This window comes from Malaclemys terrapin, chromosome 2 (assembly GCF_027887155.1).
Source record: "Malaclemys terrapin pileata isolate rMalTer1 chromosome 2, rMalTer1.hap1, whole genome shotgun sequence".
Lineage (NCBI taxonomy): Eukaryota > Metazoa > Chordata > Testudines > Emydidae > Malaclemys > Malaclemys terrapin.
Window position 1 is genome coordinate 66,261,979 of NC_071506.1, and position 27,572 is coordinate 66,289,550.

General features: G+C 41.0%; 1 protein-coding gene across 1 annotated transcript; it reads left to right on the top strand.

Moving 5' to 3' along the window:
* Nucleotides 1-3,278: 3,278 nt before the first annotated feature.
* BPNT2 (3'(2'), 5'-bisphosphate nucleotidase 2) lies at nt 3,279-27,572 on the top strand. Its single transcript, XM_054020234.1, has 5 exons — nt 3,279-3,890; nt 17,365-17,521; nt 18,615-18,710; nt 22,390-22,551; nt 25,922-27,572. The coding sequence occupies exons 1-5, from the start codon at nt 3,495-3,497 to the stop codon at nt 26,197-26,199; spliced, it is 1,089 nt and encodes a 362-aa protein (XP_053876209.1). The 5' UTR covers nt 3,279-3,494; the 3' UTR covers nt 26,200-27,572.

The window sequence follows — 27,572 nt, forward strand, 5'->3', positions numbered from 1 at the left end:
GAAGTAGACTGTGGATTTGTTTTGCAAACAGCACTGCTTATCAGTTCAGGGCACTTTCTCTTTTGCTAATAGTTGCAGTTAAAAATATTGTTAGTGTTACATAGGGGAATTGATCTTTGTAAGTATGTAATTTGATTTTGGTGGTACTGGAGGCTACTGAAACACAGTAGATCCGAAACTGTTGGCATCCAGGCACGTACAAACAAGCAGCTATGCTTGAGCCCAGTTCACATATGTTTTTCGTTCTTGTGTAGCAGGACCAGGTATAGCACTTTTATTAAGAAACAGTAAATCATTTATTTCTCAGACCCTGTCTCTTCAATAACTCCACGAATTTTAATGGGTTAAAATCAATAGCATTTTATTTTCATTTCTTAATCAAACAAAACTGTTGAATTAAAACAGCAGCCCAGCTGTAGTACAATGCAACCCCCACGGTGCCAGTGACTTACCCAATTATTTTCTAGACAGCAGAAGAATGGTACGAATCAGGATTCCTGGGTTCTCTTCCTGGTTCTGGAAGGAAGTGTGCTGTAGTGATTACTCACAGTACAAACAAGCACCCTCATTTGGCAAATTCGGGCCTGTCACATTAGAAACAGAGAAAGTTCTATTCCCAATTCTGCTAGTGACGACCTTGTGCAACTCATCAATCTCCTTATACCTTCTGTAAAATAGGAGGAATAATACTTGTCTGCCTCCTAAGATAGGGCTATGAGGCGTTACTCAATAATATGTCCTGTGAAGTACACACAATTATTTAGTCAGAAAAAGGGCGGAGACAACCAGGCCATGTTTTCAGGCTTCTGTTGTTATGATTCTTATTAAATGGAAGTAGAGCTCAGGTAATTACATAGCAGGGGTTTTAATAAGAGCATCAGATCTCACCAGCAATTGCTGAGAGTTGGCAACAATGCCTGTAAACAGCTTCTCCCTGGTGATTCACTCTTTGTCCACCCCCTCATCTGCCCTGGTGAAACACTTCAGACCTGTGTTGAAAAGAATTTTTGGCCAGTGGCACCAGTTTCAAGAGTGAGTGCCGAAAAACTGTGATTTTTGGATACCTACATAAAATTCAAAAAATTTTAAAAATTAACACTGAAAAATGAAATTAATAACCCCCCAGAATGCAAGCCCTAATTAAGATACAGTCTTGCCTAATATTAAAGGAAGTCTGTTACAGAGACAAGAATAGAATTCAGCTCTCCTGAGTCCCAATCTGTTGCTTTAAACACAATCCATTTTCTTCTTATATCTATCTGTCCATCCTGTACACTAAATGAGGCAGGACTCCTGGAAAAAAAATAGTATGTGATGACACAAATAAAAACTATAACAGAATGCCTATGCACAAGGGGCCAAATTAAGTTTGCACAGGCAAATGTAATCCTGTCATTGCCTAGCTTTTGAGTGCTTGACTTTGCAACCTTAAAAAAATAAATAAAAATGGAAAGACAGAAAATGCATCATGAGGAACCACAATGACCCTCTGTATCGATCACTAGCAAGGTCTGAGCTCAGAACCTGTGCATCCACAGCACAGACCTTTGAGTTAAAATATACTTGATAGTGGTAATAGGCTATTAAGGATTCTTTGTTTTAATTCAACAGTTTTGATTGATTACTTAAAGAAATGAAAATAAAATGCTATTGATTTTAACCTGTTAAAATTCATGGCGTTATTGAAGAGACAATGTCTGAAAAATGTTGGCCTGGTTGAAGGGGGTGGGGGTGGGGGAGCTATTAGTTTCATTTTACTAAAGGGGCTTTCAAAAGTTTTGGAACATTGCCCTAGGCCCTAGGCTTAAGGGGCAGATGCTGAAACCTTGTCCTATCTACAGTTCAAGCTATGATGAATCACCAGAGAGCATTCTTAGGCTATATCCACACTTAAAATGCTGCACTACTCAAATGCTTAAGTGTAGGGGTTCTCCCGTCAGCATAGGTAATCCACCTCCCACCTCTTCTATCAGCCTAGTGCTGTCTACACCAGGGGTTAGGTCAGTATAGCTCTCTCTCTCTCTCAAGGGTATATATTTTTTACACCCCTGAGAGACATAGCTATTCTGATGTGTAGACCAGGCCTGGGTGTAGACGAAGGTCAGTGGAGACCAGGGAGCATGCTCAGTGCAGCTATATATACCTAGTTTTAACTGCACTGAGTACCTAGCTTTGACAAAATACCTAGTTTTGCTAAACTTCAAGTTTGGAAAAAGCATAACTGTTTTTGCTGAAACTTAAAAAACAGACAAAATTCTTCATGAATTTGTGATGAAGGCATACAGCTTTTTTTTTAAAAAAAAAATTGAAGCAAAGATATGTAAGAAAAAAAGCAAAAATGTAAGGATTCTTTTATATATATATATATATATATAAAGAATCAGCAATAAGGAATAGTCCATTTAAATTAGCCAAACATTTACAGCCTGATCAGTCCAATGGATCCACATGGATCATTTTTAAGGTTTGGGGCCTAAAAGTTTTGGCTAGTGTTAGCAAACTGACTATTGTTTATTGAAGGTTGTAGCCACATGTATTTACATCCACTACTCACATGTACATACACACACATAGTGCAAAAGTGATCACTGTGATCCAGTGATTTCTACATGCTGTGCCAACCACTCTGCTCCACTTCCACAGCTCCGCTCAGCATTCAGCAGGAAACTGTTGTTAGGATGTGACAGTTGGCTTCCTTGAAACTGGTGCCAGTGGTCAAAAATTCTTTTCAACACAGGTCTGAAGTGTTTCATCGGTGCAGATGAGGGGGTGGGCAAAGAGAGAATCACCAGGGGGCGGTTGTTTACAGGCATTGTTGCCAACTCTCAGCAACTGCTGGTGAGATCTGATGCGCTTATTAAAACCCCTGCTATGTAATTACCTGAGCTCTGCTTCCATTTAATAAGAATCGTAATAACAGAAACCCGAAACCATGGCCTGGTTGTACCCTAAAGGCTCAAAGGCAAATAAAAGGAACCCAACATTTACACTTCTAGAAACTCAACCAAGCAGGATTCTCTTCGTGGGCCTGACTTGGTTTTGAAGCACTGAACTCCCTGCACGCTGGACTTCACCGTGGCTTTAAGCCCCTCACCCCTATTTCAGGCCCTCCCTTCTCACCGCGTGGCCCCTTCTCTGAGCCCTTAGCCCCAGATTGCCCCTGACGCTCAGAGATCAGCACGCTGCTAGCCTGAAGCCTACTTCGGGCATGCTCAGTGGGAGCCCCGGCAGCTTGCCACGGCGCCCCGCCCCAGCCTAACCCGGATACACACGCTCCGCTGCCTTTCACCTCTGCTCGCCGGGGAACGTGGAGCCGGGAGCCAGCTGAGCAGCGAGAGACGCCGCCGGGGTCCCTGCGGTTCCATGCGGGCGGGCGCTGCCTGCGGGCCGCTGCCGGGCTGGGTGCGGGGCGGGCGGGCCGCTATGGAACGCTGGTGAGCGCCCGCCTTCGGCCCCCAAGAGCCCGCTCCGTGCCCGCCCCGCCGCCCCCGGCCATGGCCCCCATGGGGATCCGCCTCTCCCCGCTGGGGGTGGCCGTGTTCTGTCTGCTGGGCCTCGGCGTCCTCTACCACCTCTACTCCGGCTTCCTGGCCGGCCGCCTCGCCCTCTTCGTGCTGGGCGACTCGGCGGAGCGGGCCGGGGGCGGACCCGACGTTCCTCCGGGCCCCTTGCCCGAGGGCACCGTGGACCTGCGGGAGCTGCTTGCCGCGTCCGTGCTGGCCGCCGTCAAGGGGGGTGAGGAGGTGAAGCGCGTCCGGGAAAGCAACGTCCTCAACGAGAAGGCGAAGGGCAAGACCCGCGAGGGGGCCGAGGAGAAGATGACTAGCGGGGACGTGCTGTCCAACCGCAAGATGTTCTACCTGCTCAAGAACACCTTCCCCAGCGTGCAGGTGGGTCCCACACCCGCCCCCTGAGCCCCTGGTCAGGGGCCCCTTCCCTTAACAGAGTGAGCCACGTGTCTCTCAAACCCCCCTCTGCATAGCTGAACAGCAGCCCCCCCTTATGGGAATCTCTTCCCTAGCACCGCCTCCTTATCCAGCACACCCGTCCCTGATCATAAATCATTTGAACCGGTAACTCAGTATCCTGTAATGGCAACTTTCTGTTTGTTTAAACTGGGTGGCCCCTGAAATACTTTGTCAGTGATTCTCAATCTTTCCTTGCCAGGATCCTCTCGTGCTAAGGTCTGAGCCGCACGGAAGCTTTGTACCGGTATAACTCTTTCAGTTAGGGGTTTGATTTTATGTTTTCTTGTAATGGTTGTCCCAGTGTAATGCCGACCCCAGTCGTCATCTGCATAAAACCTGGGACCTCTGGAGCTTAATGCATGAGCTAAAAGACACATCTCTCTTGGCCAGTGTAACAGGCTCATCAATTCTAGTCACAAGAGGGGGATAGAGTGCCACACCAAGCAGGCCTGGGTTACACTAGGTCAGTAGTTCTCAAATTTTTTTTATTGGTGATCCCTTTCACGTAGCAAGTCTCTGAGTGCGACCCCCCCCCCACACACGTAAATTAAAAACACTTTTTTTATATTTATTTAACACCATCCTAAATGCTGTAGGCAAAGCGAGGTTTGGGGTGGAGGTTGACAGTTCGTGACCCCCCATGTAATAACCTCGTGACCCCCTAAGGGGTCCCGACCCCCAGTTTGAGAACCCCTGCACTAAGTACAACCCATAGTGTGGATGCAGTTACACTATTTTAAAGATGTCTTGTACAAGTATAGTTTATTCTCTTTCCTATGTGGGATTAGCTGTACTAGTATGAGGTAACTTTATAGTGGTATAACTGTGTCCACGCTACAGGTTTATGTTGCTTGAACTATTTCAGTGCAGTTAAAGCAGCACAACTTTCTAGTGTAGAAAAGACCTTAGCAATACAGTATAAGAAGAGCAGGACACCTTATTGTGATCCCCAGACTGAGAACCCATGTTTTATATAAATATAGTTATACTGCAAACAGTAAGCACGTTAATATGAAACTTCCAGTTTTAATACATTCTGCCCCAAAGTGCTATAACGGCTTTTGTCTCTCAGTAGGTTGAATGAAAAGAGGCATATTATACATCTGATTTGCAGGGATTGGGATGGAGTTGGGAAATAAAAAAGTTTGTTTGCATATTTTGACATAACTAGCGTAAGGTAGTACGTTGTATTGTCATAGGGTGATAAGAAAAAGACAACATGGATATGTCAAGAACAAATCATCCCAAACCAGCCTAATTCTTTGACAGGGTTATGGCCTAATGGAGGATAGGGGGGCAGCTGTAGACTTGATAGGTTTTGATTTTAGTGAGGCTTTTGACACCGTTCAACATAACATTCTCATAAGCAAACTAGGGAATGTGGTCTAGGTGAAATTACTATATAGTGGTGCACAAGTGGCTGAAAAGCTGTACTCTCAGATTAGAGTGGTAGCTGTGTTAGTCTGTATCAGCAAAAACAATGAGGCGTCCTTGTGGCAACTTAGAGACTAACAAATTTATTTGGGCATAAGCTTTCGTGGGCCAGAACCCACTTCTACCAATGTGATATATACCATCATGTGCCAGCAATGCCCCTCTGCCATGTACATTGGCCAAACCAGACAGTCTCTACGCAGAAGAATAAATGGACACAAATCTGACATCAGATCATAACATTCAAAAACCAGTAGGAGAACACTTTAATCTCTCGGGTCACTCAATAACAGACCTAAAAGTGGCAATTCTTCAACAAAAAAACTTCAAAAACAGACTCCAACATGAAGCTGCAGAACTGGAATTAATTTGCAACTGGATACCATCAGATTAGGCCTGAATAAAGACTGGAGTGGTTGGGTCTTTACAAAACCTAAACTTAATTTCCCCAATACTAATTTCTCCCTACTGTCACTCACACCTTGTCAATTGTCTGTAATGGGCCACTTCAAAAGTTATTTTTCCTCCCTTGGTATCCTGCTGTTAATTGATTTATCTCATTAGACTGACCTCACACTTGGTAAAGCAACCCCCATCCTTTCATGTATTTATACCTGCTCCTGTATTTTTCACTTCATGCATCTGATGAAGTGGGTTATAGCCCACGAAAGTTTATGCCCAAATAAATTTGTTAGACTCTCAGATTAGTTGTTCATGGTTGCCTGTCAAACTGGAAGGGTGTATTTAGTGATGTCCTTTAGAGGTCTGTCCTGGATCCAGTACTAATCAATATTTTCATTTAATGACTTGGATAATGGAGTGGAGAGCATGCTTATACAATTTGCTTATGACACCAAGCTGAAAGTGAATGCAAGCACTTTGGAGGACAAGATTAGAAATCTAAACAACCTTAAGAACGTTAGAATAGCTACAGCAATGGTCCATCTAGCCCAATATCCAGTCTTCTGACAGTGGACAGTGCCATATGCTTTAGAATGAATGAATGGAACATGGCAATTATTGAGTGATCCATCGCCTGTCCTTCAGTTTCAGCTTCTGGCAGTCAGAGGTTCAGGGACACCCAGAGCATGTGGTTGCATCCCTGACCATCTTAGGTCCATCACCCATGAATTTATCTAATTCTCTTTAGAGTCCAGTTATACTTTTGTCCTTCACAATTTCAAGAGGTTGACTGTTGTGTGAAGAAGTACTCCCTTTTGTTTGTTTTAAACCTGCTGACTATTAATTTCTTTGGATGACCCCTGGTTTGTGTGTTATGTGAAGGGGTAAATAACACTTCCTTATTCACTTTCTCCACACCATTCATGATTTTGTAGACATTTATAGTATCAACCCCCATTAGTTGTCTCTTTTCTAAGCTGAACAGTCCCAGTCTTTTTAATAATTTTTGTTGCCCTTCCCTGTACTGTACTTTTTCCAATTACAAGATATCTTTTTTGAGGTGGGGCAACCTGAACTCTGCATGCGGTATTCAAGGTGAGGGCATGTCATATATTTACATAGTAGCATTATGATATTTTCTGTTTTATTATCTGTGCTTTTCCCAATAGTTCCTAACATTCTGTTAGCTTTTTTGACTGCTGCTGCAACATGAGCAGATGTTTTTAGAGATCTATTCACAATGACTCCAAGATCTTTCTTGAGTGGTAACAGCTATTTTAGACCCCATCATTTTGTATGTATAGTTAGGATTATATTTTCCAATGTGCATTACTTTGTCGCCCAGTCACCCAGTTTAGAGAGATCCCTTTGTAACTCTTTGCAGTCAGTTTTGGACATAACTATATTGAGTAATTTTGTATTGTCTGGAGACTTCACCACCTCACTGTTTACACTTTTCCAGATCATTTATGAATATGTTTACCAGCCCTGGTCCCAATACAGATCCTTGGGGGACCCTACTATTTAATTCTCTCCACTATGAAAACTGACTATTTATTCCTACCTTTGTTTCCTATCTTTTAATCAGTTACTGATTCATGAAAGGACCTTCCCTCTTATCCCATGACAGCTTACTTTGCTTAAGAGCCTTTGGGGTGGGACCTTGCCAAAGGTTTCTGAAAATCCAAGAAGACTATATCAACTGAATCACCCTTGTCCAGGTGCTGGTTGACAAAGAATTGTAATAGATTGGTGATGCATGATTTCCCTTTACAAAAGCCATGTTGACTCTTCCCCAATATATTGTGTTCATCTATGTGTCTGATAATTCTGTTATTTAGCACAGTTTCAACCAATTTGCCTGGTACTGAAGTTAGGCTTACCTGCCTGTAATTGCCTCTGGAGCCTTTTTTAAAAATTGGTGTTACATTAGCTACCCTCCAGACATCTGGGTACAGAGGCTGATTTAAGTGATCGATACATACCACAGTTAGTAGTTCTTCAATTTCACACATGATTTCCTTCAGAATTTTTGGGTGAATACCATCTGGTCCTGGGAACTTATTCTGTTTAATTTACCAGTTTGTTCCAAAATCTCCTTTGATACCTCAATCTGAGACAGTTCCTCATATTTGTCACCTAGAAAGAATAGTTTAGGTGTGGGAATCTCCCTCGCATCTTTGGAGGGAAGACCTTAGTAAGTTGGAGAATAAGTCTGAAATAAACAAGATGAAATTCAATAAAGACCAGTACAAAGTATTACGCTTACAAAGGAAAAATCAAATGCACAGCTACGTGGGTGGTGGGTATAATAGACCAGGGGTCGGGGCTGTCCTGCTGCCCGGCCCCACACACCATAACTCCGAAGCTTCTCCCCCTCTTCAAAATTAGTATTAATTTGTTGTTCTTCAAACCTCTCCACTTTTGCCTTGGTAATTAGCTAATACATCATAGTATTACCTAAAACTTCATATACTTAGTTTAGGGAATGCTATACTAACATTTAGTTACCTTAGGCAACTTAAAAGGGTTTTTTTAGGGGTAACTAATGGCTACATGGAACTCCTGGGGGACTTCAGTCATGTCTTTTCTACCTGCACAAACTCTGAACAGTAGGAGAAGTCTTCTCACTGGTGATTGACTAAATGTAATGAAATATCTCTGGTAATGGGAATACCAAGTGACACACAATACACTGGCCATGTAATGTGGGTAGTAATCACAATCTTATGAATTAGTACATCAAAGATGTAGTAAACATACTAAGACACTTCTTCCAAAAAGCTAAACTATTACTAAGCTAGGAAGAAAATCTTTTTATATATATATAAAAAACTATCCAAACAAAAACACCAAAACAGACAAGAAGTATGCTAAACTTCAGTTCATTTACAGTTTTCTTCATTTTATCCCACCTCCCTCTTTTCCTGAATTTGTACATAGTGTTTAGACTGTTGAGGAAGAGTCTTGTCTTCAGACAGATCTGTAAATTGTTTGCCATGCCCTGAGGGCGCTCTTTTATGGAAAAAAATGTGGTTTTGTCTCCCTTTCACACACACGCAGCCCCCGACACTTTCTTTTCCCCCCAATTCCATCCTCATTCTGGAATTTATCCTTCACTCCAGAATGAGGAGTACAGGATCAGGCCCTTGATGAGGGAATTGATGATAGATGGTGATACTGAATCTCAGCTTGATATAATTTAAAAAAAACCTTGAAGTTAGCCTCCAGTTCATGAGTGCAAAAACTTGAGGCATTGTTTTGATTAGCAGTATTAATGCTTTGAATCATCCCAGCATATTCACTTTAAAAGTAAATAGATATGCTTTCCTTCTCTGCCTCTCTACAGCTCTTAAAATTAAATTGAGGGAAGCTTGTATGTACAAGATGAAACATATTTAAAATAATGCTTTATACTATTAACTCCTGTTTAGCAGTAATGATATATAAATTACAACTAAGAGAAAGTGAAAACTCTGTACAGTCTGTGCAAAAGGTTGGCACACACAGATGTGGTTGTAGATCTCAGCTGGTGAAAGTTGTCATAGCTCTATTGATCTTCAACCCGACAGTGTAGGTCTCTTTGTAAACTATTATGTCATGTTCCTTAGCATTGGTTTTTGTGGTGGTGGTGTGTGAAAGACAGAAGCAATAGTAGGAGTTAGGTTGTCACAGGAGACTGAACCTGTTTTGTTGTTGTTATTTTTTGTTTAAAAATAAGTGTCTTTTGTTATGGAAGCATTGATTGCTATTACCCTCTGAGCTAAAGATAATCTAAATTTCCATTATAAACCCCACTGTCTAATGCCACCAACTTTTGACTGGTAAAACCAATTTGTTTGTAAATTAATATGCTCAAAATAAATTAGGAGTAATATTTTTCTAGAGACCTTGAAAGTTGTTCCCACAGGAAAATTACAGTAATACTGAAACGGTAATGAAGGTTTCTGTTCTTTAAAGAAACTGTGACTTGAGGGTATGTTGACACTTAAACTGCCACAGTGGCAAAGAAATAGACACACACTACAGCTGTGGAAACACTTAGGCACACAAATAACTTCTTGCATGAGTAATGTTATGCAAGTGCCTGTGTGTGTGTGGCATCCCTTGCTGGGATATCTCCTTGTCAGTTAGCAAAGGACCAAATTTTGCAGTGAGGCAAGAAATATTGATATACCAAAATGATATACGTTTAATGCAAATAATTTTTGAGATCTGTTTTTATAGATTGTCTCAAAATGTGAAAATGCTATTTTTGATATTTCTACTGGAAACAGTTCTTTCCAGCAGGCAGGAGATTTGACTATGTGGATAATGATTCTCTGGACTAAATTTTTCTCTTCTGTAGCTAACAAGTAACTCTTTTGCATGGGTTCTTTATATGGATAGTGATGGTTCACTTGTTCAGTTAAAATAAAGTCAGGTTTTTCATGGTTATGTGGAGTTACACTTCCTTCATTAACCCAAAATAGTAATTCTCAGCATTATTAATACGATGGATTATGACCAAGTAAAACTAAAATGTTAAGATTAATTGCTGTTGGTTAACACCTATGAAAACAAAACTCAAAGATACTGTTTGCAAGAATTTTTTTTTTTTTAAATAAGGCATTCACTACCAGGCATAAGTCAAGTATGTGCTATTTTGGTTTTAGTGCTCTAAGGCTTCAATCCTGCAAAGAGAAGCATTTGGGCCAACCCCTATGTGAAGCTCTGTTAAAATCAGTGGTTCCCTACATGGGTCCAGGAATGCTTTTCTTTGCAGGAATAGGGACTTAAATCAAGTTTGGTGTACACTGAAAACTTACACTGGCAAAGCTGTGAAAAGCCCATGCCCATGAGAGATGTATCTATGCCAACCTAACCTCCATTGTAGACAGTACTAGGTTGACAAAAGAATTCTTCCATCAACCTAGCTACCACCTCTTGGGGAGGTGGCTTAACTACAGCAATGGGAGAACCCCCTCCCATTACTGTAGTGAATGTCTACACTGAAGCACTACAGTGGTGCATCTGCAGCTATGTCGCTTTAGCAGATTAAGTGTAAGCATAGCCTCAGTCACAGTTTATTTAAAGAATAGAAACTTTATTATGTTTTCAGCATTGTAATTTTCCAGTGTTAAAAAATAGCCTAATTAGATAGTAGGAAATAAAGTGTTTGTCATTTGATCAAAGTAGACAAAGACCCAATGAGCCACTGTATTCCCAGCGGTACTGTCTACCCTGCACTACGCTACTTAACATTATAAAGAAGAAAAGCATGTAAACAATCAATACTTGAAGCAGAGTTTCTTGTTAAGACCTCGTTATCCATAGAAAAGGAAGAGTTAGACTTCCTTGTTATGGGATTTGAAATAAACATGTAAAGTGTCTTGGATTTTTGATGCCTCTAACTTATAAATAAAAGCACTTGAAATCTGCAGGGGAGAGAAATCCATAGAAAATGTTGTACCTTTGTTTTTTTTCTCTTAGGAAAAAAATGTGCAGTGAGTCTCAATTCTATGCAGAATGGGGGGAAAAATCCACTATTTATACAAGTTATTCTGTTTGATGTCAGCTGGCTAAATTCACACCAGTTACAGTAGCAAAGTTAAATAGGAGCAAGGAGTAGCAATTAATTTTTACTATATGCTGCAATAAGCCTGATCACCTTTTAATGAGGGTTATTCTTTAATATTTGTATTACAGTGGGGCCTTTAGATGCTTCTCAGGACTGGTGCTCCCCGGGACTGGTTGCTATTCAGACATGAAGGCATGGTATGTCACAAAGGGCTTACTGTCTTAAAGCATAAAACATATGATGACATACAAACACTGCATTAAAAGAGGGTTATTTAAGTTGTAAAGTCGCACACTCAAAAGTTAGAAAATGCCAGAACAACGGTTGCCAGTTCTGCCTCTTTGTGTTTATGCATTTTGTTAGTATGTGATCATATAATTAGCAACCATATATTTTTCCACAGGGCTGCTGCCTTTTTCAGTGTATTCACTGGCATGAATTCCTCCAGTATACCTCAAACCTTAGCTGTAGCCACCCTACTTTTGCAGTCCTGGGCCTCATGTGAAAGGGAATGCAAATCATTATAGAATTATGAGTTATATGATTTGGGCAGTTACATTGTTGCAGTACTTTTGTGACATTGTCTCCTTTTTTGGCAATCTCCAGCAAGTACCTAAATAGAACAGTGAGCTAAGATGTAAACCCAAAATTCCACTGACAGATACTGTCTTGGGCTTTATGCAGGCCCTCTGCACTGAAGTGAATCTCCCATTTAAAGCTCATTGAAGAAAATATATTAATTCAGGCCCTTAACATCATGGTGCATATGTTCTGTGATTATCTTTTCAAATGTATTTAAAACTATTTTAGTTGGTATTTTTATTTTAAATTTCCAGACAGAGACCTTTGAGACTGAATTCCTCTGTCCATAAATGAGGAACAGCACAGAATAGTGCAAGCTTCTGCATGCTGTTTTGCCCATGTGCCTCAAATCTGATCTGATTAGGATGCCTTTAAGAAAGAAGATGGTGATTAAGGGCTGGTCTACACGGGGGAGGGGGTGTCAATGTAAGATGCGTCGACTTCAGCTACGCTATTCCCAAGCTGAAGTTGCGTATCTTATTTCGATATACCTCGGGTCCTCACGGCGTGGGATCGATGGCCGCAGCTCCCCCGTCGACTCCGCTACTGCTGCTCGCCCCGGTGGAGTTCCGGAATCGACGGGAGCGGATTTGGGGATTGATACATCGCGTCTAGATGAGACGCGATATATCGATACGCGATATATCGATTCCCGATAGATCGATTACTACCCGCCAAATTTGGCAGGTAGTCTGGACATACCCTTACTCTCTATGCCAGTGGTTCCCAAACTGGGGTTCGTGAAATGTTACAGGGGGTTCTCGGGGGAAAAAAATTCCCTAATGGCGGACAGAGCTGTCCCTAAGGACTCCGGGCAGCATAAGGGCCAGCAGCCCAGAGCCTCTGGACTTCCAAGAGCTAAGCAGATCAAAGCCAAACATATGTATCACACTGAGGAGATTTAAACTTCAAGACTCCTTATAAGAAATGGAAAGGGAAATGGATATTTTTTGCTGTTTCTAAAATTAAATAGGCAGCTCGTATTGTATTTAAAATGATTACGAAGAACAAGCTTAAGCTTTGTTGTAACGTGCGTTGTTTGCCTGGACTGCTCAAGACCTGAATGCTTGCGTAGGAGGAACTCTTTGAGTTGGCACCTTAAATACTTTCATGCTCTTTCACATCTGATACTCCTTGATGAAACATAGGAGCCTTGTCTTATAACAGGCTTCTTCAAAGTGATACAAGCTACGAAAGTGAGATCTTGGAAGAGTGTTGCTGTTTTCATAATGTAATAAAAATACTGTAATGATAAATAATTAATAATGTGTAATAAGCATGTCATAAAAACAAATTTTATATTTCCAAGATCACTGCTTTTATAATTTATACTCAGGTGAAGGAGAAAATCCCTGGAAATATTCATTTTTAGGAGGGAGTTCACGAGACTTGACATTTTAGTGAAAGGGGTTCACAGGTTGTTAAAGTTTGGGAACCACTGCTCTATGCCCATCCAATCCTGTCCTGTCTGCAGAGAAGTGGCCAGCTAGAGTGGTGACTTTTTTTGTGATGGGGACACTTGTCTACTAAGAAGTGAACAGCAGCTATTAACTATTTTACATAGGATACTGACCTGCAGGGAATTTAGAACAAGAAAGAGTCCAGGTGACCGCAACAAAGACTGTTACACTCCTGAGGTACCTGTGAAGAAAGGTTGGGGGAAATAAGGTTTATATTAATTAGAAACAAACTGAGATTAAACATGACTGAGGTCATGCCTTTGCTTAGAAACAGTTTCTTATCACTGCAAGAGTTTATCTACTTCATCATATATGGGAGTGGATTAGCTACCACCATGAGAGCAGATCAGGGTTGGTGAGTGAGGGAATAAATGTGCCATCCTCTCTGATTGAGTTTTAAGGAGCCTTGGCAATGAGATTGTGTGCTTCAGGGAGCTCTGAACTGGGTCTTGCATTTATGTCCCTCATGGCTGGTTATCTGGAAGAAAACATCAGTAATCTCAGTCGGCACATAAAGTACTAGGATTCCCTCAACTGAGAGCTTTATGAGCCATGCTATTTATTTATTCCTGTCTCTAGCTGCTTCTGTCTCCAGGTACACTACCCCCTCTCCCCCCCCCTCCCGCCCGCCCGGCCAAAAAAAGAAGTGAGAAAGCAACTTCTTGTGGCTAAGCAATTCTAGCATAATAGAGAATCTTCTGACTGTTTTGAGAGCATTCAGTCTAGCTTTAGGTGGTTAGTCCACTGATCTTGTTGGCTGATTTTCTGTTAGTGGACAAAGTTAGTATTCTTGTTGGTTTTGTTAGTTTCAACAGGGGCTTTTGAAACTGTTGACCATAAAAATCTTGATAAGTCCTCTGCAGTTCCTGTAAAGGGTGAATTGGAGTGAAAGTGTTAAGCCTAATTTCTGCACATATGCCTAATTGGTAATGGCTACTTTTTAAATTACAAGCAGGCAGTATTTGAATGAGTTAATCTGCAGTTTTAATGAAATAATAGTGGGATTTATATTTCGGAGTGCTTACTTACCTCCATCTGTTATTTACACTTCATATATAGATAGATAACTTTTAGGATTTTTTTAAAATTCTCCTACTTTAATTCCTATAATTAGGTTATTTAGGGAAACTTAATTTTATCACTTTCAATCAATTTCTTACTCTTTTTTTCAAAGTTTAGCATTGTATGATGAGCTCATTGTGTTTGGAACAAGGAAACAATTTCTTCCTTAGAAATATTGCATTTTCCATTAGCTGTAGTTGCTATCTTTTAAACTATAAAAGTGTATTTCCTTAAAAAGCTGCCAAAAGGATTTGACTATTCACATACTTAATTATAATTATTTTTGTATCTTCAATTTTCTGTGTAATTGAGACTTCATAGGGTATAGCTGTAGTTTTGCTTCCCAAACTGGGAAAAATGTCTTATTTAATGCACCTTTTCATGGACAACTGGCTAATATTCAAACACGTTTGGGAGGAGAGTGGGTGATGCAAAAAAAGACTTAATGAACTGTTGTCAAGGAATAGCCCAGAGCAAGAAAATGAACCAGTGTGAGGTTCCTGTAATGCTTTATGCAGGCTGGACTGTGGTTTGTTTATTCAGATTACTAGATTCATCAACATGGATTTTTTTTTTTTTTTTTTTTTTTTTTGGTATGCTTATGACTTGTCTTTCAATCCCAGCTTTCTGTTTTGCCAACAAATTATGAAAGAGAATGTCCTCAATATAAAGAACCAAGTTCTTAAGGCCTGGGAAGTCCCCTGTTGTACAGCTTTTTCAGGCCCAGATGTTTTGGTTGAATTTTCTGCTCGTACCTTTCTAGAATAAATTGCCTTCATACTTCATGAGATTCAGATAAACCACAAATTCATTTTAAAGTACGTATATACTCATTCATGCGCCAAATTTTTTTTAGTAAAAAAGGGAAGCACTAGAGACGGGGGTCGGCTTATGAACGGGTATAGAGAGGGAGAGGTGGGACACAGTCCCTCCCCCCAACAGAGAGAACAAGGAGAGGCAGTACAGCCAGCAGAGACAGAAGGGAAAAGGCGGGGCCAGAGTCTCTCCACTTCTGGCCATGCTGCTCTCTCCCCAGCCTTTGAAGCAGCTGCAGCTCTGGGGCTGGCAGGCTGCAATTGCGCCGCTGGGCCCCGTCCCCCAGAGCAGGCTGTGGCCGCGCTGCCCAGTCACCGGAGCACGCTGTGGCCGTGCTGCCCGGCCCAGCCTGCTGGAACATGCTGTGGCCGCACCGCCCGGTCTGGCCAGCCAGAGCAGGCTGCGGCTGCGCTGCCCAGCCTGCCGGAGCAGCTCCAGCCAGGACACTTTGTTTACTTAGGTTTACCTCCGTACCTGCGGATGCTCGAGGTAAACAAACCATCTCGGCCCACAAGCGGCTTATCCTGATGGCCTGGGAGCCAAAGTTTGCTGACCCCTGAATTATAGGGTCGGCTTATGAACGGGTTATAAAAATTTTCCATTTTTCCTTATCCATCTTTGGGGGTCAGCTTATAAACGAACTGGCTTATGATCGAGTATATACGGTAGTTTTGAATTTGTAGGTTGCAATTAGGTTGCCTTTTTTGTATAAGAAAATAATTGATAGGTGTCATAACTATAAAGGGAAGGGTAACAGCTGTCCTGTGTACAGTACTATAAAATCCCTCCTGGCCAGAGACTCCAAAATCCTTTTCCCTGTAAAGGGTTAAGAAGCTCAGGTAACCTGGCTGGCATCTGACCCAAAGGACCAATAAGGGGACAAGATACTTTCAAATCTTGGGGTGGGAAAGGCTTTTGTTTGTGCTCTTTGTTTGGGAAGTTGTTCGCTCTTGGGACTGAGAGGGACCAGACATCAATCCAGGTTCTCCAAATCTTTCTGAACAAGTCTCTCATATTTCAAACTTGTAAGTAAACAGCCAGGCAAGGCGTGTTAGTTTGTCTTTGTTTTCTCAACTTGTAAATGTACCTTTTACTAGAGTGTTTATCTCTGTTTGCTGTACTTTGAACCTAAGGATGGGGGGGAGGGGTCCTCTGAGCTCTTTAAGTTTGATTACCCTGTAAAGTTATTTTTCCATCCTGATTTTACAGAAAGGATTTTTACCTTTTTCTTTCATTAAAAGCCTTCTTTTTAAGAACCTGATTGATTTTTCCTTGTTTTTAGATCCAAGGGGGTTGGATCTTGATCCACCAGGAGTTGGTGGGAGGAAGGAGAGGGGATGGTTAATTTCTCCTTGTTTTAAGATCCAAGGGGTTTGGATCTGTATTCACCAGGGAATTGGTGAAGAGTTTCTCAAGGCTTCCCAGGGAAGGGAATAAGCTTTGGGAATGGTGGCAGCGGACCAGATCTAAGCTGGTAGTTAAGCTTAGAAGTTTTCATGCAGGCCCCCACATTTGTACCCTAAAGTTCAGAGTGGGGAAGCAGCCTTGACAATAGGCTACTCTTGAATGGCTATTCGCCACTTTTAGATGTTTTTAGAAAGCTGCAGGGAAATGAGAAATTTGAATAGCAGAAGGCCGTTTTTTGTGAGGAGTGATTTTCTTCAAACTCAATCAGGAATGTTACTGAAGTGGCTGAAGTTTACTTTTTTTAAAAGTGGTTTATTTAATTCGCACAGTGAGGAAAATATCCTTAATAGCAGGTTTTATAGTTAAACACCATGATCTGAAATATGGGTAGCTTGCAGCAAAATATAGGCGTTCTACATTTTGGTCACTTGTCATGTATTCTGCTTTGCATATGGGCAGATCTGAAGGTTCAGAGATATAATTTGGTCTCCAAAGTCATTAAATGTTTTGGGATTTCCCCCTCTCCCCTCCCCCACCCACATTGAGTTAGAAATTAAATTCCTCAAGGAGAAAGGGAAGGCTGTTAATTTCCATTATGTGCACAAATATTTGATAGATCATCCTGGTACAACACTCTGGGTTAATGTGTCTGTTTGTATCATTTTTAACATAGATAAATACTGAAGAACATGTTGATGCACCTGATGAGATAATTTTCTGGGATCGCAGTATTCCTGAAGACATAAAGGAAAAAATACAGCCTAAAAAGGTCCCAGCAGAAAGTGTGACAGTGTGGATCGATCCATTAGATGCCACGCATGAATACACAGGTAACTGTTTTTTGTTGTTGTTCTTTTTAAATTGAGCTAAATATTTAATTCTGATTTTTTTTCCTTTAGATAGGAGACAAAAATGTAATGTATTTTCAAGAGCATTTATACAAGAGTTGTTGTTTATTAGCGCTGTTGTGATTTTGCTGAACTACTCTTAAAAAGGAGATCCCAGGTAGATATCTTGGCCACAGCTGTTTTCAAAGCTTAGCACTGTGTTGACTCTGGAGCTAGGTGACACTAAAATACATCTGATGATATTTGTCACTTATGGGTGCAGTTGATTAATACCTATTTCTTATGCTTGAATAGCCAGTGATGCTATATTCTAAACAAATTACTTTAAATTCAGTTGAATTCTCTGTTCCTGGGCTTGAATTAAGAAACGGACATGAAGTTAAAATGCATCACATAATTGTAAATCTTCCCCTTCTCCAAAAGACTCATGATGCTGCACAAACTATTTAAAATACAATATAGTGCAGTTAAAAACCTAACCAATATAAACACAGGTAAATAATTACAGCAAAACTAAACCAGTGGTTCTTTTCCTTGACAATATTGCACTGGTATGATGGTAATCATGTATGAAAATTCAAAACCTAGGGAGAACATTCAGCTCTCAAGTAAACAGAATGTAACATGAGGTGGAGAATGGGAGGAATTTGTTCTGCCCAAATCTGCCACCTTCATGTAAGAATCTTTTGCTTAATGACCAGGTGGCAGAATTGGGTCCAGTAGGAGCAGAGTGCACATCTACTGAACAATAGAAAGTATGGGAAAACTGGGGAGTTTTTACTCTTTAATATTTTGGCAACTGTGGAATGACTTAAATCAAGATGGAACAAGGTCATATCTTTTTAAAGGATTACATTTAAAACTCAGGCTGTTTTAAAGCTTGAAGGATAAGATCTCCGTACAATCTATTAATTTACTAATGCTGTTCGGGTATTGTGTCAATATATGTAAGTCTATAAAGTCAGGTCTTTTTTTTGTTTTTTGTTTTTTTTGTGTGTACTCTTAACCTATGTGATGTTGAGCTAATTAATTTGTCTGATTTCCTGGCCCCTTCCCCCTCAACCCCACCCCTTAGAGGATCTTCGACAATATGTCACTACTATGGTGTGTGTGGCTGTGAATGGTGAACCAGTAATAGGAGTAATACACAAGCCTTTCTCAGCATATACAGGTATCAGTATGCATCTCTCATTTTTTGTTTCTGCCGTTTTCACTGACGTACAGTTAAAGTTTTACGCTTGAGGGAGAATCTGTAGTTATAAATGGATACAATAATACTTAATACAGGAAAACAAAAATGTGTCATTATTACTTATTTATATTGTGGTAATGTCCAAAATCCTTAATATTGGGGCACCCACAAAACACAGGACAAAGTGATCTTTGTGGGGCAGAAGAATGGTACATGAAAGAAACCTAAACCGAAAATACAGTTGTTGATGAAGCTCTTTCATTGAAACATTAAGAACAATCTCTAAAGAAAATAACACTGCATATATAGGCCTCTATTCTATCACCCTTGTACTGAGTAGCCCCTTGCTCACACAACCAGTTTCATTGAAGTCCATACGACTGCTTCCACAAGCAGATTATTTTTTATCATGAGTAAGGGTAGCAAAATCAGGACCTTAATGACCTGGGGCACCTACAGAATTTTTTCCTATCATACCCACTATGGCCCCAGCACCTCACCCATCAAAGTCTGCGCCTTTTGACCCAGCTTGTCCAGGTGCAGCGTCCTGATGCTTTGGGGAGTTACCCAAGATGACTGTGGTGAATCACTACCACCAGCTCACAGCAGGAGGGAACCCTGTCCGTGCCCACTCAGGGAAAATACTCCCAAGCCACCTGCTGCCAGCAAAATAAGTGCTCTGTTCTGGGTGCCCGGAGCCCTGCTCTGTCCCAGTGCAGGCTATCAGTTTACACATCCCACTCTTACATTCAAGTGCCCAGTCCCTTATCTTCTGGACACCTGCAACATACACCAGTTCACTGCCTCCAGAAAAGCAATGCATCCCAGTTCACTGGTTTCACCTTAGTTCAACACACTCCTTAGCACAGTGTGTTTAGACAGGTTTGTAGTAAAACCACATTGAAGTTTATTTAACAGAGCTTGAGATAAAGATTCAAATAAAACCAAGTGTAAAGTTTTGGTAGCATAAGGTTGCAGGTAAAAGAAAAACATAAGACACAATCTAATAGTCTATACAAGTTACTTTCCTGTCTAGTAAGGTATTTCTCACCCAAAGGTTAGTCCTTGCAGCACTTGTTCAGACCAAAGAGCTGCCCCACCCCGGGCATGACAATTGCAATGCCACTCACTCAATTTTGGCCCTGCAGTCTCCCCAGTCTCTCCATCATGAGGCCAAACCTGAGTGGGCAGTGGGGTGGCCAGCGCTGTTCTTCCTCACCACAGCCCATGCTATGGACCCTGCGTAATGTGTGCCTGACTGCAGGCACCACTGTTAATAACTATTATGCATCCATCTTTCACAGTTTTAAACACAAGACTTTCTTGAGGGAAAATCTGTGTACAGTAACTCCTCACTTAAAGTCGTCCTGGTTAACGTTGTTTCATTGTTACGTTGCTGATCAGTTTAGAGAACATGCTCGTTTAAAGTTGTGCAATGCTCCCTTATAATATTGTTTGGCAACTGCCTGCTTTGTCCACTGCTTGCAGAAAGAGCAGCCCATTGGAGCTAGCTGGTGGGGGCTTGGAACCAGGGTGGACCACCAGCCCCCGTATCAGCTCCCCGCTCCTCTAAGTTCCTGTGCGGCAGCCGCCCAGCAGGCTATCAAATGCCTGGCAGTTCAGCTGTCCCTACCCCCACTGCTATGTGCTGCTCCTGCCCTCTGCCTTGGAGCTGCTCCTGGGAGCCTCCTGCTTGCTGTGTGGAGGTGGGGGGAAAAAGGGGTGCTAATGTCAGGGTGTCCCCTTCTCCCTGCTCCTGCACCTCGTCTCCACAGAGCAAGGTGAGGACATGACGCGACAGGACTCAGGATGGAGGGAGCTTGCTGGCAGCAGCTGCTGTCTCAACTTGCTGATCTACTTAAAAATGCAGTGTACGTAGAGTGGGGTCAGTGTACTTAAAGGGGCAATGCTTCTCTCTCTCTCTCACACACACATGGTGTCTGTCTCTCTCTGCCATGCTGTCTCCCCTCCCTCCATTCCTGCTGCCTAGTAGAGTGTGAGGCTATATTAACAATGTGTTAACCCTTGAGGGCTCAGCCGAGTGCTAGTTCATCATTTAGCAGTAAGGCATTCCCTGAGAAATATCCCACCCTCTTCCACCCTCTGACTTCACCACCTCAACCAAAGTTCACAATCATCATTGCTGTGTACAGTATTAAAGTGTTTGTTTAAAATTTATACCGTGTGTGTGTGTGTGTGTGTGTGTGTGTATATATATATATAATGTGTGTGTGTGTGTGTGTATGTATGTATGTATATGTATATACACAAAATATATATAAAATTAGTCTTTTATCTGGTGAAAAAAATTTCCTTGGAACCTAACCCCCCTATTTACATTAATTCTTATGGGGAAATGCTTAAAGTTACATTGTAGTTATGTTCCTGAAAAATGATAAGCGAGGCGTTACTGTATTCCAAACATGCAGCCCTCACATACAGAATCTCTTGACTCTGTTGAAGCACTGATTAGGATGGATGCGAGTTTAAACATACACATTCAAAGACAGGGTATTGCCAATAACTTCTGAAAGGCTCAAACAACAAATTAAGTGTTGAGTATATTTGAAGGAAATGTGTTTTATATTCCTGGATAGTTAAAACAGAGGCTGATAACATGTTTCCCTTAAGCCATACTGACTTCTAGAGTCCAGAGAAGTTATATAATAGCTCTGACTAATAGCACCACAACTAAGCTCGTTCAAATGAACTAGGTTTTCTACCTACTAGAATATTCAGTGTTGTGATTTTTCCCCACCTAAGTATTACATTCTTTAAATGCTAACTTTAATTCCAGTTGTTTATCATTAGCACTTTATTTTCACGTTTATATGTATCTTGGCTTTTTCTGAAGCACCTGCCACACCTATTATTGAAGAGCTGATTTTCTTTCCAACAAAAATTCTGTAACTGTAACTGGGAATTTACCACATTCTTTCTTTTTAAAAAAAGGCATCTGCAAGGATAGCCCATCAGAAATCTTCAGGAATGGCATCCAAATAAGATTTTTTTCAAATGTAAAAATATAGTTAGTTGTATTACTCAAGATTAGGGATTGTGGAGGGTAACTTTCCAAACTGGAAATGCCACAACCCTTTGTTTTATCGTGATCCTGCTCTACCACATATATATAAATCAATAAGGGGGAGCCATATTTAAAGATTACAGGTTAGTTCAGGCTCTGCCCACATAGTCTCAGCCTCTCTCCTGTGCTGAAATCACCAAATAAATGTCAAATTGTAATGGCTTTTGGACACAGCCTATCAAGGGGTGGTTTGAACCAGTAATCTAGAAGCGGAAGGCTATGCATACTGAATTCAGTCTCCTGAATCAATCAATGTTTTCTGAAAATAAACATGTTCATATTCTTCTCTCAATCTAAAAGATGACAGTATTTTGTTGAATGATGGGAAGGAAATAAAAGGTAAAATTTCAAAATCCATTTGAAATGTAGTCAATTTAAAAGAATGAGCTAAAGGAATTTCAGGTAATATCTACATTATATCTGCCCCTGAATCTCCCTGTGAATTTTACAATCACTTTTTTCCAGTTTTACAATATTTTATCTATTATGAAAGATTACAGTTGAACCTAACTAGACATAAAGTGTTCTAAAATACACTAAAACCCACTAATGGAATGTGTGTTTCCTTTGCAGCGTGGGCAATGGTGGATGGTGGGTCAAATGTAAAAGCTCGTTCCTCCTACAGTGAGAGAACTCCAAGAATTATTGTGTCCCGCTCTCATGCAGGAAAAGTAGAACAGATAGCACGGCAAACATTTGGAAATAAAACTGTGATCATTCCGGCAGGTGGAGCAGGTTTGTTACCTTTAAGCATTCCAGACATTTTATTGCTTATGGATTACTTAGTAAGGAAATAGTTATTAAGTGGAGAAGTGACCAAAAACAAGTAACTTGCAGCAGAAGTACTGTACTTCATGCACCTAGAACCCAAATTTAAACCTATTTCAGATTGTGGGATGGGAACTGAGTGACTAAAAGCACTGGTTAGTTGGCAGGAAAAGGAGTAAGTACCCAAATATTAGGCACAACATGAAACAAAGGAAAAGAGAGTACTGGGTACATTGAGAGAGGAGCATTTTGGGTGACTTTTGCTCTATGCCAAACATTAGAAAAGATCAGAGTGAAAGTGGCTGCTATGTTAAGAAAAGGCTGATAATCATGAACAGAAACAGGAGTTGTTGCACTATTTTACTGGCATGAGAAAACAATAAAAAGAAAATTTTCAGCTTGTACATCTGAAAATATATTATAAGAAAAAGGAGTTCAGTGATTTAAGAATCTAATAGTCAGTTCCAGGAGTGATCTAACTACAAGCAAACAAATTGGTTGGAGGGTTTTTTATATTAAATGTCTCGGCAAAATTGGTTCATGGCATAGGCGGAGTGTGCCTATATAGACTCATAGACTTTAAGGTCAGAAGGGACCATTATGATCATCTAGTCTGACCTCCCGCATGATGCAGGCCACAAAGCCGTCCCAACCCCTTTCCCTTGACTCTGCTGTTGAAGTCCCCAAATCCTGTGGTTTAGAGACTTCAAGTAGCAGAGAATCCTCCAGCTAGCGACCCATGCTGCGGAGGAAGGCGAAAAACCTCCAGGGCCTCTGCCAATCTACCCTGGAGGAAAATTCCTTCCCGACCCCAAATATGGCGATCAGTAGAACCCTGAGCATGCAGGCAAGATTCTCCAGCCAGACCCTCATTGGCCATTGATGCTATTTACCAGCGATGGCACGCTGTTCATTTGACTAAATCATGTTATCCCATTAAACCATTCCCTCCATAAACTTATCTAGCTTAATCTTAAAACCAGACAGGTCCTTCGCCCCCACCGTTTCCCTCGGAAAACTGTTCCAATATTTCACCCCTCTGATGGTCAGAAACCTTCGTCTAATTTCAAGCCTAAACTTCCCCACGGCCAGTTTCTATCCATTCGTTCTCGTGTCCACATTTGTACTGAGCTGAAATAATTCCTCTCCCTCCCTGGTATTTATTCCTCTGATATATTTAAAGAGCAATCATATCCCCCCTCAGCCTTCGCTTGGTTAGGCTAAACAACCCGAGCTCCTCGAGTCTCCTTTCATACGACAGGTTTTCCATTCCTCTGATCATCCTAGTGGCCCTTCTCTGTACCCGTTCCAGTTTGAGTTCATCTTTTTTAAACATCGGAGACCAGAACTGCACACAGTACTCCAAATGAGGTCTCACCAGTGCCTTGTACAACGGAAGCAGCACCTCCTTATCCCTACTAGATATACCTCGCCTAATGCATCCCAAGACCGCATTGGCTTTTTTCACCGCCACGTCACATTGTCGACTCATAGTCATCCTGCGGTCTACCAGGACTCCGAGGTCTTTCTCCTCCTCTGTTACTTCTAACCGATGTGTCCCCAGCTCGTAACTAAAATTGTTGTTAGTCATCCCTAAATGCGTCACCTTACACTTTTCACTATTAAATTTCATCCTATTTCTGTTACTCCAATTTACAAGGTCATTCAAGTCTCCCTGCAGAATATCCCGATCCTCCTCTGAATTGGCAATACCTCCCAACTTTGTGTCCTCCGCAAACTTTATCAGCCCACTCCTACAATTGGTTCCGAGGTCAGTAATAAATAGATTAAATAAAATCGGTCCCAAAACCGAACCTTGAGGAACTCCACTGGTGACCTCCCTCCAACCTGACAGTTCACCTTTCAATACGACCCGCTGCAGTCTCCCCATTAACCAGTTCCTTATCCACCTCTGGATTTTCATATCGATCCCCATCTTTTCCAATTTAACCAATAATTGCTCGTGCGGTACAGTATCAAACGCTTTACTGAAATCGAGGTATATTAGGTCCACCGCATTTCCCTTATCTAATAAGTCTGTTACTTTCTCAAAGAAGGAGATCAGATTGGTTTGGCACGATCTGCCTTTTGTAAAACCATGTTGTAACTTGTCGCAATTTCCATTGACCTCAAGGTCCTTAACTGCTTTCTCCTTCAGAATTTTCTCCAGGACCTTGCACACTACAGATGTTAAACTGACAGGCCTGTAGTTACCCGGGTCACTTTTTTTCCCTTTCTTGAAAATAGGAACCACATTAGCTATTCTCCAGTCCAACGGTACCACCCCCGAGTTTAAAGATTCATTAAAAATTATCGCTAAGGGGCCTGCTATTTCTCGCGCCAGTTCCTTCAATATTCTTGGATGAAGATCATCTGGTCCGCCTGACTTAGTCCCGTTAAGGTGTTCAAGTTTGGTTTCTACCTCGGATATGGTAATCCCCCCCCTCCTGTATCCCCTTCTGTCACGCTGCCAATATTCCTAATCCCTTCATTGGCCTCAGGGGGAAGCACAAGTGTGAAGTAATTACCCACTTCAAGATCCTGCAAAATGCAAGTAATTTCTGAATTTCGCAAAAGGGCATCTTCCAATTTTGTATGGACAGCTATATCTGTTTTTTGTTTGTTTTTAGAAAGGATGCAGTTAATAATATCTCATGTTGATGAGCTGTCATGGGTAAGAGAATGAGTCTAAAGAAGTTGGGTTCTGGTTAGCAGGAAAGATGAAAGTTTAATTGGTCTAGCAGATATTCCATTCCATTTGGCAGCATATAAAAAGGGGGAAAGGTTTAGCAAGAATGAAGAGGATGAACTGTACTGTGAAATGAGTGAGTAGGGAGCTTTGTAAAATAATGAAGTCAATCAATAAAATGAAGAAAACTGATTACATGCAAAGATTTTTATGAACTGGAAATATGTTTGATATGCATGCCAGCTAGAATTAACAAAATGGTGCATTTGGGAGTAAAGTGGAGATAAGTGATACAATTGTAGTAAAGCAAACAAGCCCAAGAGTGAAACACTATCCTTTAGTTAAATGCACACAATCTGATTCTGTTGATGTATCTGACAAACCAGTAGAGGATGGTGAAAAGGAAATGATCATGGTCACAATGGATGTGTTAGTTTCAAGTGTGATGTAGTGGAAAAATCTTGATTTCAGCACCTTGCAGGAAGTGTAACAGAAGGTGAAGGTTTCTGCTGTATTCACCGTTACATTCTCAACTAACATGACACAGTTAACAAAATCATTTTAGTAATTGCTAATAAATGCCATTATTTTGTGATGAATTAGGAAAGTTGATGTTTTCATTAACTGATTTACCTTTCTAATCTTTAGGCTATAAAGTTTTAGCCCTCCTTGATGTGCCAGACAAGAAACAAGAAAAAGCTGATGTATATATTCATGTGACATACATCAAGAAATGGGATATATGTGCCGGGAATGCCGTGCTGAAAGCATTGGGTGGTCATATGACTACCCTGACTGGTGAAGAAATCAGTTATACTGGTTCAGATGGCAATGAGGGGGGACTCCTAGCCAGTATCAATGTGGATCATCAAGCGTTGGTTGACAAACTCCCAGATCTGGAGAAGGCATCACATAAACAAACATAACTGCTGAGGAGTACACATATGGTTCTGCAGCCTCAAAATATTCAGCCTAAGGAAACAGGCATGAGAAGAGCCTGCTACGGGACTAGGCACTGAGAGTCAAGGCCACTCAGTGTTTTTTGGGGGACTACATATAGCATCGGGCTTCTTCATTGGTGGTGGTTACAAATTCAGAATTAGGAAGGCAACTGAACTGTCTCATGCCATCTTTTATCTTTTGAGACGTTTCCATACAGTTATACTCAAGGTGCATATACAGTATATATTTTGTGAATATAGGCAAACTAAAAGAAAATCCAGATGGGTACTTATAATAGTCTAAGTGGTACTTTTCATATGGATTCTTGGAACACATCACATTGTTACAGTATTGTAGCCGCCCCATCTTGAATCAGGTAGAAGAAAGGATTGATTTATGTAGTCACTTGATAATCCATCTAGCAGGAAATCTATGACCATGTGTTCAATATTCCCTTGGATAAAAAGCACAAGTTGCAGACACATTTGTGTCTGCTTTCAACAGTTCCTCTGACAGAACAGTATTTTTGAATGATCAGACATGTTCTGTACTAGTTTGCTCATATTTTTTCTGAAAACTTAAACCAGTTTAATTCACATGAGAAAATCATGAATATTGGTGGTTTATTAATCAGTGTAATTATTTCTGTATATCTTTTAAAAAGAAAATAAGTGATTCCTTGTGTGGGTTTTTAACAAACTCTTGTTCTTGATTTCCGTTTGCAATGTTAAAGGTGCATGCTAGATTTTTCTCTAATGTGAGATTAGTTCAATGTTTGTCCCTGTAGAAGCAGCCTCCTTTTCCTTTAATGTCTTTTTGTTCACTAAGTTACTTAGCAAACACATACGACAGTGTTGTTGGCAACAGTAAGTAGGTGGTTTAGCTTACAATATGGATTTAAACTAGCAGTTTTTTAGAATTCCAAAATTAACTTGCTGGCTTCTTAAAGGTTGTCTTGTATGAATTCCCTTCAAAAGATGTACTCTTTCCTTCTTCGCTGTAAGCGCTCTAATTCTGAACAGTCTCTGGCCACATGTTCACCTTGTAAGTTCACCATGGAATTTAGCTCTGCATTAAATTACAACATTTTCCCATAACCCAAAATGGGTTTGGGAAATTTTTGGGGACCTGTGGGATTGCTGTACCTCAGTTTGAAATAGGACACTTTTTAATTAATTCCACTTCCGAGTTTTAGCCCAGTTCATATGGGACAAAACACTAACCCTTTGAGGTCAGATAACAAATAGCTGCACCACTAAAATCTGTGGGCCTTTCTCTTCTGAAAATGTAACTCTGTAACTGGGAGTCTTCTTAGAGAGGTGGAAGAATAATATTTAATAAAGCAAGTTAAAATGTA

Bases quoted from the DNA above. Each gene is read 5' to 3' on its own strand.
- BPNT2 (XM_054020234.1), top strand. From the start codon at position 3,495: ATGGCCCCCATGGGGATCCGCCTCTCCCCGCTGGGGGTGGCCGTGTTC. The intron at 3,891-17,364 runs GTGGGTCCCACA...TTTTTAACATAG, and splicing joins ACACCTTCCCCAGCGTGCAG to ATAAATACTGAAGAACATGT. The intron at 18,711-22,389 runs GTATCAGTATGC...TTTCCTTTGCAG, and splicing joins GCCTTTCTCAGCATATACAG to CGTGGGCAATGGTGGATGGT.